The 12173-nt window shown below is 41.3% G+C and overlaps 1 protein-coding gene and 1 pseudogene across 1 annotated transcript in view; both read left to right on the top strand.

The window, feature by feature from the left end:
- The first annotated feature begins 1644 nt into the window (after window positions 1–1644).
- Window positions 1645–1768, top strand: LOC144224763 (U4 spliceosomal RNA; annotated as a pseudogene).
- Window positions 1769–10530: 8762 nt separating this feature from the next.
- LOC144224760 (nuclear RNA export factor 2-like) overlaps window positions 10531–12173 on the top strand; it is a 9739-nt gene continuing 8096 nt past the window's right edge. The window contains exons 1-5 of the mRNA XM_077755856.1: window positions 10531–10539; window positions 11012–11095; window positions 11214–11318; window positions 11435–11515; window positions 11636–11705. Of these exons, the coding sequence (XP_077611982.1) occupies window positions 10531–10539; window positions 11012–11095; window positions 11214–11318; window positions 11435–11515; window positions 11636–11705 (349 nt within the window). The remainder of the gene's footprint in view (window positions 10540–11011; window positions 11096–11213; window positions 11319–11434; window positions 11516–11635; window positions 11706–12173) is intronic.

Here is a 12173-nt window from a genome sequence, read left to right as displayed (position 1 = left end):
TTTGTGGGATTCATGTTGGTGGTGGTGTCTCTGATATCTTGCATTCCTTGCAATATTTCCTTCAGAGCGTCCCCCTCAGGATTTCTTGTAGGGCTGGCTTAGTGGTGTCAAATTCTTTCAATTTCTGTTTATTTGGAAAGACTTTTGTCTCTCCTTCTATTTTGAATGACAGGCTTGCTGGGTAGAGGATTCTTGGCTGCATATTTTTTCTGTTCATTACATTGAAGATCTCCTGCCATTCCTTTCTGTCCTGTCAAGTTTCAGCTTTCAAGCAGGGATGGGCGTGGTGTGATCCAATGCATCAGGAGGGAGTTCTGCCTTGGAGGTTGTGGGGAAGAGATTGGTGGCGCTCCAGTCCCTTCTTGAACCAAATGCTGCACCTCGCTTTTTTGGGTCTGTAAACTCCCCGTGCCAGGGGTGCACTCAAAGTGGGTTGCGCTCTTTAACCCAGGCCAGGCCTAGTTTCCAAGTCCCAGTCTGCACGCCCCAGTGAAATTGCCTTAGACACAACCTCGCAGGTAATCCCCTCGGGGCAATTCCAATCCTCTTGCCTATCCCTGGGGGTGGAACCAGAATCGTTGCTCCCTTCTCCTCCGAGTTAGGTTGGCGAGCATGGGCAGGGGTCTGCCTGCCGGGGGCCAGGCCCGCTGGAGAGAGGGAAACCAGGTCCCTCTGTGTCTCATCACCCAAAACACGAACTCTTGGCATATCTCCCAGTTTTTACGCTCTTCGCCTTTCCTCTGGAGTTTCAGTCAGCCAGGAGCACTGCGACCCAGGAGGCACGCGCAGCTCCCCTAGGAGTCCGGCCATCCAGGAGCACAATGGCGTGGTAGGCGCGCAGCTCTTCTAAGAGTCCAGCCATCCAGGAGCACAAAGAAGTGGTCCGCGGACACAGCCCCTCCAGGACGAGTTGGCGCGTGGGGACACGGCACGCAGGGATTTGGCTCACACATTCCTTCTGTGCCCGGAGCGGAGGTTTTTCTTTTTCCCAGCAACAGGGACCGTGTCTTGAGTGGTTTCAGACTCTCTCTTTTTCCCTTCTCACTCCCCGCAGAGGGGGATCGCCCCTGTCCCTGGAGTCTCCGATCCCGGCTCGATTTAATCTTCCTCAGTTCGCACTCAGGTTAGAAGGCTTTCTCAGTGGATTCTGCGTCCTTTTCTCCCATTCTCTTGGGTTCTATAAGGTTTCCTATGGCTTCAGATATTTTCCGTGTGAGATATGGGGGTGAGTGCAATGTACGGAGCTCCCTGTTTCTCCACCATCTTGCCCCCTCTCTCTCTTCACTTCTATTCTGAATGGCAGCTTGCTGGATAAAGAATTCATGGCTACATATTTTTCCCATTCAGCATGTCGAATATTTCCTGCCACTCTCTTCTGACCTGCCAAGTTTCAATGGACAGATCCACTGAATACAAAGATACAATATGTTTATATTTTGCAAGTTTCACTATTACATGTTGTGGTGTTGACCTCTATTTGTTGATTTTAAAGGGAGAGCTCTGTACCTCGTGGACTTGGATGCCTGTGTTCTTCCCCAGACTAGGGAAGTTCTGAGCTATAATTTCTTCAAATAAACCTTCTGTCCTTTTTTCTTGATCTTCTTCTTCTGAGACTGCTATGATATGGATATTGTTTTGTTTCATAGCTTTTTGCAGTGGCAGTATCGTAGCCAATGAGGTTTATCCGAGGCGCGATTATTGCTAATTGGATATTGTTTTGTTTAATGGAACCAGATAGTTTTCTAATTCTTCCCTCATGCTCTTGTAACTTCTTTTCTCTCTTTTTTCACCTTCATTATTTTCCATAATCTTGTCTTCAATTTCATGTATTCTCTCCTCTGCTTCTTCAGTCCTCACTGTCACTGTATCCAGTTTATTTTTCATCTTACTTATATCATTTTTTTGGTCATGGGGCTCCTGGGTGGCTCAGTCGGTTAAGAGTCCGACTTCGGCTCAGGTCATGATCTCACAGTGCATGGGTTACTGCCCCGTGTTGGGTCTCTGTGCTGACAGATAGCTCAGAGCCTGGAGCCTGTTTCAGATTCTGTGTCTCCCTCTCTCTGACCCTCCCCTGCCCACACTGTCTCTCTCAGAAATAAATAAAACATTTAAAAAAATTTAAATTCTTGCTGACTAGTTCTTATGTCTTTGATCTCTGCAGCAAGTGTGTCTCTGGTGTCTTCTATGCGTTTTTTTTTTCAAGCCCAGCTAGTAGTCTTATGACTGCTGTTCTAAATTCTTGTTCATATATATTGCTTATACCTGTTTTGAGCAAGTCCCTGGCTGTGAATTCTTATTGACCTTTCTTTCAGGGATAATTCCTCTGTCTTGTCATTTTGGCTAAGTTTCTGTCTTTTGAATGTTTTAAAAACTTGTTATGTTTCCTGTACCTGAATGTACAACTATATTGAAAAGGTGTCATATACTCTCCAGGGCCTGGCACTTCAGGAAGTGTTTCTATTGTATGCTGTGTGCACTCTGCTGTTGCATTTTGGTTGCTCTTTCCCACCGGTCAGTTCTCTGCAGAGCTCCTCCTTTCTTCTAGCGGTGGATTGTTTGTATATTTAACCAGGTGTGCTTTGATTTTGAAAAAGGGGGGTCAGGAAGCCTGATCCCATAAAAATAGAGAAAGAAATGGAACAAAAAAACCCAGAGCTGATTCCAAAGGAAAAAAAAAAGGGAACAAGAAGGGGTAAAAGCAGAATAGAAGGAAAAAGAAAAGAATAAAAAATCCTGGTCCCAAAAACAAGAGAAAACAAAATAACGAAAGAAAGAAGAAAAGATAAGAAAGATTCCAAAAGAAAAAAAAAAAGTAGGAGGATAAAAAGAACAAAAGAGGTTTCTGTTGGTGCCTGGGAGGTTCTCGCTGTGCTGGTCTAGAGGAGAGGCTGGCTGTGTTGTCTCAGAGTCAGTCTTGCCCTGGTAAAGAAGCAGTTGCTAGGCATAGAGGAGGAAGGTTTGGTGTATGTGGTTCCCACCTCCACTGGGGGCTGCTGTGTTGCTCTCTGAAGTCACACTGTACTGGTGTTGGGGGGAAAATGGTTCCACTCCAATCTCTTCCCTGCCTGGGATCTTAACCCCTGCTGTTCAAGCAGTCCTCACAAAATGGCGAGGGCAGTCAGCTTGCCCTGCACCACAACTCTCCTGTGTTTTTACTTTGGCACACAGCCTGGATTCAAAATCCAAAGTCTTAAAGGACACTGCATGGCGTAGATCTGCTCCCCTCTCCTGGAGTAGAGCCTCACCACCCTTCTGACGAAAGGCCTTTGACTGGCACCTGCCGGCTCTTTTGTCCTTGAGGAGGCAACAAATCCCCTTCCAGAAAAGACTCCAGGAAGGGGACTGTTCTTTCCCAGTCCACTCTGGAGATCTCTACACCATGCTATGCACTCCAGAGGCAGCTCCCTATTCTCCAGGGGCATGCACCACAGCTCTACTCTGAAGAAAGTTACACACTTTCAAAACCTTGTTGTTTGAGCTCCAAACACTGTTTGCAAAAAAATAACTGGGACCTTCAGTACTTCAGTACTTTTTGCTCCCCATTTCGTGGTCCCAGAGGTTCTTCTGTTGGTGCTAACTCGATGCTGCACTATCTCAACATCTCCCTCCTCTCCCTTTTGTCTCTTTACAGAAGGGGTTCCCTCCCCTCCACAGCGCTGCTGTTTTTCTCTCCCCCAATTAACATCCACACACCTCACACTTGTCTCCCTTCCACTGTGGAGATCCTTCTGCCACTCCACAAGTCTATTTCCTGGGTATTCCAACTAACCTGACCTCAATACAGCTGTGTTTGAGTGATGAAGAAAGTCTAGGGTGCCCCTACATCTCCACCATATTAACTCCTCCTACATTGTTTTTGTTTTCTCTATTTCATTATTCTTTGCTCTTATTTGATTATTTACTTTCTTCTGCTAGTTTTGGGTTTAGCTTGTCTAATTTCTTGAAGTATGAAGGTATGTTGTTGATTTCGGTTCATTCATCTTTTTAATGTATACATTTAAAGCTATAAACTTCCCTCTTAGCACTGCTCATGCTGTATCCTGTAAGCTTTGAAATGTTGTATTTTCATTTTAATTTGTCTCAAAGTACTTTCTAATTTCCTTTGTGACTTATTCTTGACCCATTGGTTGTTTATGAGTGTGTTAACCCTATACTATTGATTTCTAGTTTCATTCCATTGTTTTTGAAAGAGATGCTTTGTATTATTTCAGTCTTCTTGAATTTGCTAAGACTTATTTCATGGCCTTACATGCAGTCTATCCTGGAGAATGTTCCATATGCACTTGTAAAGAACATATGCTGTTGTTAGGGGAGCTTTTTGTATATGTTTGTTTGGCCCAATTAATCTATTATTTGGACTGTTGCTCAAGTCCTCTATTTCCTTATTGATCTTTTCTCTGGCTGTTCTATCCATCATTGAAAGGTAAGTAGTAAAGTTTCCTACTGTTATTGTGTTGCTGTCTATTTACCCCTTAAATTCTATCAGTTTTCTTCATGTATTTAGGAAGTCTGTAGTTTAGTATTTATAACTTGATCCTTTTACTATTATATAATGTTTTTTGTCTCTTCTAACAGTTTTTGACTTAATATATATTTTGTCTGGCATTAGTATAGCCATTGCTGCCCTCTTTTGGTTACCATTTGCATAGAATATCTTTTTCCATCCTTTTGCTTTCAACTTATATATGTCCGTAGATCCAAATTGAGTCTCTTGTAGACACTATATAGTTGGATATTGTTTTTTCAATCCATTCAGCCTATGTCTTTTGATTGGGTAAATAAATACATTTAATTTTAAAGTAATAACTGATGGGGAAGAACTTATTATGGTCATTTTCTTTACTGTTTTCTGTATGCCTTGTAACTTTTTTTGTCCCTACTTTCATCTCTCACTGTCTTCCTTTGTATTTAATTGATGTTTTGTAGTGGTATTCTTTGATTCCCTTCTCAGTTGCTTTTGTGTATATTCTATAGAAAGTTTCTTTGTGGTTATCATTGTAATTACATAAGATAAAGTTATAGCATTTGTTTTGAATTGATAACAGTTTAACTTCAATTACATACAAAAACTACTACTTTACACCTCTACCTTCCCTACTTTATGCTATTGAGGTTACACATCCTATCTTTATATATTGGTATATACATTAACATAGATTTGCAAGTTTTTAAAAAATATTTTTCTCATTTAAATTCTTATTGTCATTAAATGCACCAAAATTACAATATTACAGGTTAGTATATTTGTCCATGTATTAACCTTTACTGCAGAACCTAATATTTTCATAATAGCTTAGTGTTTTCTGTCTACTATTTCTTCACTTTAACTTGGACTCCCTTTATCATTTCTTATAGAGAAATTCTAGAGATAATGAACTCCCTCAACTTTTATCTGAAAATTCTTAATTTCTCCTTCACTTGTGAAGGACAGTTTTGCCAGGTACAGTATTCTTGGTTGACAGTTCCTTTCTTATTTACCTCAGTACCTATAATATATCATCCCATTCCCTTCTAACTTGATAAGTTTTGGCTGACAAATCAACTGATAATATAAAAAAGTTCACTTGTACATGATGAATTGCTTCTATGAATTTAGACAATTTGATAATGTATCTTAGTGTGATTCTCTTTGAATTTCTCCTAATTGGAGTTCCTTGAGCTTCTTGAATCTTCATGTCCCTTTCTCTCCTCAGATTTGGGAAGTTTGGGGCCATTATTTTTGCAAGTGAGCTCTTTGCCCCTTTCTCCCTTTTCTTTCTTGGATTCCCCTCCTGCACATATTTCTCTTCTTTATGATGTCTCATAAGTCCCATACATTCTTACTTTTCTTTATTCTTTTTTGTTTTGCTCTTCTGACTCAGTGATTTCAATTGACCTGTCTCTGACCAATTCTACTACTGAACTCCTCTTACAAGATTTTCAGTTGTTCTTGTATTTTTCAGCTTTAAAATTTCTTTTTTGTAGTTTTTAACACTTTCTTGATGTTCTCATTTGTTCAGATATTTTTTTTCCTGTTTCATCAAATTGTCTATCTGTTTTCACTTTTGGTTCATTGAGGATCTTTCTGACAGTTACTTTAAAGTCTTTGTCAGACATTTCATAGATCTGCTTTTTATTTTAGAATCAATTTCTGGAGTTTTGTTCTTTTAATTAGGCCATGTTTCCCTGTTTATTTGTAGACCTTGTAAATTTGCTGAGACTTGAGCATTAGAAAAAACAACTACCTCTGCCAGTTGTTGTATACAGGTTTTATGCAGGGGATGACTTCACTAAGGTCAACTTTGCTGGAAGTTCTAAGATCTTTCATAACTTTTCTGACCTCTTTTACTCTCCCTGGCATCTGCCTGTGAAACTGAACCTCTAACTTACTGCTCACCTCTGTTTTCAGACCTTTCCGAATTCTGATGCAAGTGAAGTAAGTTTTCTAATTTAAACAAAACAGAAATTGGTCCTGGATCAGCCCCCTAACAAGTCAGAATGTTGGATACATGAAGTACTCTTGTTTCCAACCTAAGGGAGGAAAGGGAATGTGGGGAAGTTTCTTCCAGTTGTTATGTGATATGTTACATAGGCAGAGGAGCATGAACAGTACTGCAAAACAACATGAATTTTCTTAACCGTTTAGCAAAAACCCCTTCTTGGTTTTATAATGGCCTGGGTGCTGTATCTTCTCAGTTGATCCCAAGTTCTTACAGAGGTACTTTGGTTCATATACTGTTGTTAACTCAGTATCTCTGTGGCAGAAGGNCTCTCCAGCCATGCTACTTATATCACTCTGGAATATACAGTTTTGTATCCTGATATTTTTTTCTTTCATATAGTGTCATAGAAGGTGCCAGAAGTATTATATCTTAACTTATAATATAGTGTCTATAATGTTCCAGAAGTATTCTAATTTACTTATTTAGCCTACCACTTAAACCTGAACCATTTTTTGAATAATAATACATTTTTAGCAAAAATGTTGGAACTGGGAATGTAAGTCCCTCTTCAAAACATTTTGTATGCCTGTTTCAGAGTCTAAGCTTTTTACTTTGGTTCTCTTAATAAGTATGTCAGATCATTTCCCACCAGGGCTGTCCTGTTTATTGTTGCTACTTTATAAAATACATTAAGAGCTGACACTACAATCTTTTCCCATACACACTTCTGTTTTCCTTCTCATTTTCCACAGGACTAATAACAATAAATGTAAACACAAATTCATTCTTTACTAAATACCAGTTGTTGTGCTAAGTACTGACCTAGTAATAGGTAACTTACTTACCATGCTTATTAGGTTACAGGCATCTCTCCAGGTGTTTTCCATATATTTTCCATATTAACTAAATTGTCACAATTATCTTATGAGGCAAAACTATGACTATTTTGAATGTATGAGGAAAAAAAGTGAGTCACCATGGAGTCGGTGTTACTTTCCCTGGACCATAGAATTTAGCACCACAATTGAAATCCTAATTAATCTGACCTCAAATCCTATGTCCATAACCAATAATGTGTGACTCCATGTTAGAGTTGAAATGAGCACGAGTACAGGACTTAAAGTCCAGTGGACAATGATGGGTGTTGTGTCTGGGAACAACAGGCTTTTAACTCTAGCCTTCTGTCCAAAAGATTCATCACTGCGTGCTGTTCCTGTGTACCATCTATTCTTTCTCAGTCTGTGTGGGAGCTATTTCTCTGTGTGGGAACTGTTTGGCTTGAAGATGAAGTAACAGAGAGAGACAGACAAGTTATACATGGAAAGAAAGGAAAGTTTCTAGAGAGGTGCATATTGCCAGGATGAATTCAGGTCCTCAGAGGATTTTTCCATTTGTGTTTCATTTTCTTACCAATGATTACCCTCACTATTCTGGCCCATAAATCCATCCCTTGGCCTTTTTATTCTATATGAAGGGTACCCATGTCCCTTCTTTTCCATCTGTCCTTGATTCCAGGAACAATCAGTTCTTCCCCCTCTTCTGTCAATATCAGCCACTCTTTGGTCCCATTGTTTTTCCGTGTCAAAGAGACTGTAAAACACAGCCATATAACTATAGGTATATATTTCAGCAGAGAATATTTTGTATGATAAGTTTTAAAAGTGAAATGTCTGAGCCAAAGTATAAGAATGACTTTTGAATGATTAAACACCCCCTAGGAAATCAGACTCTCCTGCGCTATTAGTTGAGAACTATATTGGTATAAATAGCTGTAGGATATTGTCTCTTATAGTTTAAAATATTTATGTGCTTCTTCTAGGAAGCTTTAGAGCATGGACTTAAATCTTGGAACCACCCTAAATTCCACTCCATGCTGCACTGGGTTATTTGGCCTCCACCATTAGGAATACCTTGTATACAGATATCTAATACTTTAAATTTGAAAATCAATTCAAATATTAAAATGACAAGATGTAAAAAAACAAAAATTGACCATATATAATACATAATACATGAAAAGAAAATGTACATTAGGGTCCAGTTTTCTGTGGCAATGCATTTTCCAACATGATTTGAAATACATGTATCTGTAATCTAATTATACAAATGCAAAACAGATAATATTAACACATACCCATGTGCGTGCACACACACACACACACACACACACACACACATACACATACACACAGTCTTACTTTCCTCTGAGACAAGGATGATACTGCTATCACAAAGCTGAATTCTCACACACATGCATGTAGGTCCAGGACAATCTTTCTACACATACCAGACCCCCAGGAAGCTATATCTGCTGGATTTAAGGAAAGTCTGTCTTCATTTCTGTCACCAGTTTACAAAACCCTCCCTTCCTAAGATCAGAAAATCAGTAGTTTTAGCATTAGTCAAGGGGGGGGCAATTAGCTTTATTTGTAACTGTACACTAATGAAAAATACTAATTCTACAAAAGAAAAAGAATTTAACACATGCTAGTTATATAAAGAGGTTATGAGACAGTTCTTCAGTACATTTTTTTTCTGGAATAAATAAATGTGGGTAGAAATGGTTGAGATGTATGGATTCCAAAAGGTGGCTTTGTTGATCCCAAATCTACATTGTCTATATTCATTTAACAAATACTAATTAGGCCCCATTATATGCCAGACGCTGTTGGCTCAAAGTGACTCCTAACCTGCAAAACCTGTTATCTAAAAAGATTTTTCTGTTTAGTTCAAGACAGATATCTCCACTTGTTCCAAGTCACCTGGACACTCCCCCTCTCAACTGCCAAGCGGAGTGACTAGCTTCTAGTCACAAAACATTATCCCTGGTCTGCTCACAGAAATCTGTCCTTGAGATCTGAAATTTCACCATTAAAGTAGAGCCAGCATAGTAGCTAGAGAAATACTTAGGATACTGAGGCAGACCAATATGTGAGGACACAATTTCTGTTCTGACACTGACTTGGCTAAAGAAATCCTGGGAAATGGACCTAAGCCCTGTGAGCCTAAAATTCATGGTCTGAAAAGGAATTGTGGAGACAGTCATCGTGGGGTTTCTGTGAAGAGGTCAAAGAAATCTAATGAGTCTACCCAACACTGAGCAAATGTTGGCTGCCGCAGGACAAGTGTTGGTTTACTTCTCATCCTGTTCTTTTCCTACCGTAATGCCATTGCAATGTGCTCAGTGGCGTAACGATGATGTAGGCAGAATTCCAAACTGTCACAGGAAGTAGCCATGTGAACACACATGATGTCATAAAGGATACTCACGACCATTTCTCCGTGGGAGGATCAGTTGGTACTTGGTGGCTCTTGAGGGGTAACTAAAGCAGCCTGGGTGAGAGGCACCAGTTGATCTGCCATACTCCTGTTATTGCCTTTGATTCTGGCAGAACAACGGCAAGACAGGGATCGTGCTGAGATGCAAACCTTCAGTAAGTGGATATGTGTGTGTGCCCGCGCGTGCACGTGTGTGTGTGCATGTGGTTCCTCTGGCTTTTTAATCACATGCCCACTCTCCTGTGAGATTCCCAAACAAGGTTATGCTTGTGATTTCTGTGGTCTGAATCACCTTGATGAATCACCTTGATGAGGGAGGCCTCTGTCCCCATTTAGGCACCCAAGTTAGCCGGACGGTCTGGGGATTGCTGTCGCTGTTAGCTAGCTCACTTTTACACTTTCCCTTGCCAACGTTATTTCTGAAGTAATGTCAGTTCTCAAAAATGACTCTGATGCCCCCATACACCATATGTTGACCACAGGCCCTCATTCCTCCTTTTAATATTTGAGTTTTTCCTTTCACTGGTGGATTTTCAGGAAAACCAGTTGGTTTCTTGCCATTCTCCAAAGGTCATTAATAAGGTTCCTCTTTGTCATTGTTATTGCTGTTTAGTATCACTATGAACTCATGGCTTTTTAACATGTTGATGGCTTCAAACTATTGTTACATTGTTTTGAGCAGCATACTGAAATGATTTGACTTATGCTTTGCTGCTGGGCTAAAAACAGATGGTAAGGAAGGGAGCAAGGATGAAAGTAGAGGGGCCAGCTAGAAGTCAGTAAAATACAGAAGAGAGATGTTGGTGTCTTGGCCAAGGTGGTGGTAATAATGGTGGTGGTAAGAAGTGGCTAGATTCTGGATGTACTGGAGAGACAGGGTGAGAGAATTTCCTGATGAGTTAGATGTGGAGTGTGAGAGAAAGAGGGAGCACTCCAGGCTGTTTTTAAGTTTTGAGGCCTGAGCCATAGCATTTATGGGTCGAATGCTCTATCCATGTTTAATTCCACTTCCAGTGCCACACAGGAAAAGTCCCAAAGGTTGTGAGTAGCAGGATTGCCCTGACAGCAAGGCCACACAGTGAAAGCAATGACTCCCCAGAGGAGTTAATCTGAGGCCTGGTCATAATCACTACACCATTAAGCAATCAGCAGTGAACAGATTTTTACTCATAAGCGTGCCCTGAAACAGCATGGAGTAATTGAGGTACAAAATGTACAGCACACAAACCGAGAGAGCCTGAGATATTAGAATCCAAAAGGAAGCTGGTTTNTTGTCTCTCCTCACTCTCATCCCTTCTTTTCACCTTTAGATTCCCTGTGGGGGAAAGTATGACAAGACATGGCTAGTGAATTCAATCCAGAACTATTGCAGTGTCCCCTTCACTCCAGTGGATGTAAGAGAGGATGGTGAAGCCAGATGAGTGGACACAGAGAAGTGGGGGGACTGGGGGGTAGCCCACTGAGCAGAAAGACTCTATACTTCAAAATTATTGTTGCCTCCCTCTCCTGTAGTTTCACTACGTGAAAAACCAGGCTCGGTTCTTTGTCCAGGATGCTGGCATTGCCTCTGCGTTGAAAGATGTCAGCTACAAGATCTGTGATGAGGAGAACCAAAAGGTATGTGCTGAGGGCATTACCTGTACGTAGTCCCAGGGTGGGAGGAGAGGCCAGGGGCTGGTGGTCTTCTTTGAAATCAGAGTTCTTGGTGCTTACCCCTCTGCACCTTCTTGCAGATATCGATCTTTGTCAATCCCTCTAATGTACCCTACTCTGTGCGGTATAAGTTGGAGCCAGAAGAAATGGAGCAGCTAAAGGTAATGCAGACTCAAGGCCCATTGTGTGCGCACACCCAGGCCCATCTCTTCTTCCCCCAGCCCCCGACTTCCCTATCGCCACCGGAGCCTCACAGTGGCTTTCTCCATCTCTCTCTGCAGCTGACCATGAACAAACGCTATGATGTCTTCCAGCAAGCTCTTGACCTCCAGAGGCTCCGCTTTGACCCAGGTACAGTTGATAGCAGTAATGCTAGGGCAGGTGAGGGCACAGGGATCTGCCTCGGAGGGAGACCGAGGGATGGATATGTGGGAAGGGGTTGGTGCTAGCCCTGGACCCCTCTCAGCCTTCTGATTGCCTCCTCTTGGCTTCCTGAAGACTTGGTGGACCATGATATTGATATAATCCTGAATCGAAGAAACTGCATGGCTGCCACCCTGCAGATCATTGAAGAGAATTTCCGTGAGGTAAGGCCTTAGTCCCAGTGCTGTTATTAATAGTTATGCTGAGCGAAATAAGTCAGGCAGAGAAGGACAAATATCATATGTTTGCACGTATAGGAGGATTAGGAGGAACTTGCCGGAGGAACAAGGGGGAGAAGAAGGGTGGAAATGGTGGGGGAAAGGGAGAGAAGTAAACCATGAGAGACTCTTGAATGCTGACAAAAACTGAGGACTGATGGATGTGGGGGGAGGGGGG

The sequence above is a fragment of the Crocuta crocuta genome, unplaced genomic scaffold, assembly GCF_008692635.1.
Source record: "Crocuta crocuta isolate KB4526 unplaced genomic scaffold, BGI_CrCroc_1.0 scaffold505, whole genome shotgun sequence".
Taxonomy (NCBI): Eukaryota; Metazoa; Chordata; class Mammalia; order Carnivora; family Hyaenidae; genus Crocuta; species Crocuta crocuta.
Note: the sequence above shows the minus strand (reverse complement) of the source record. Positions and strands in the feature narration are given on the sequence as shown.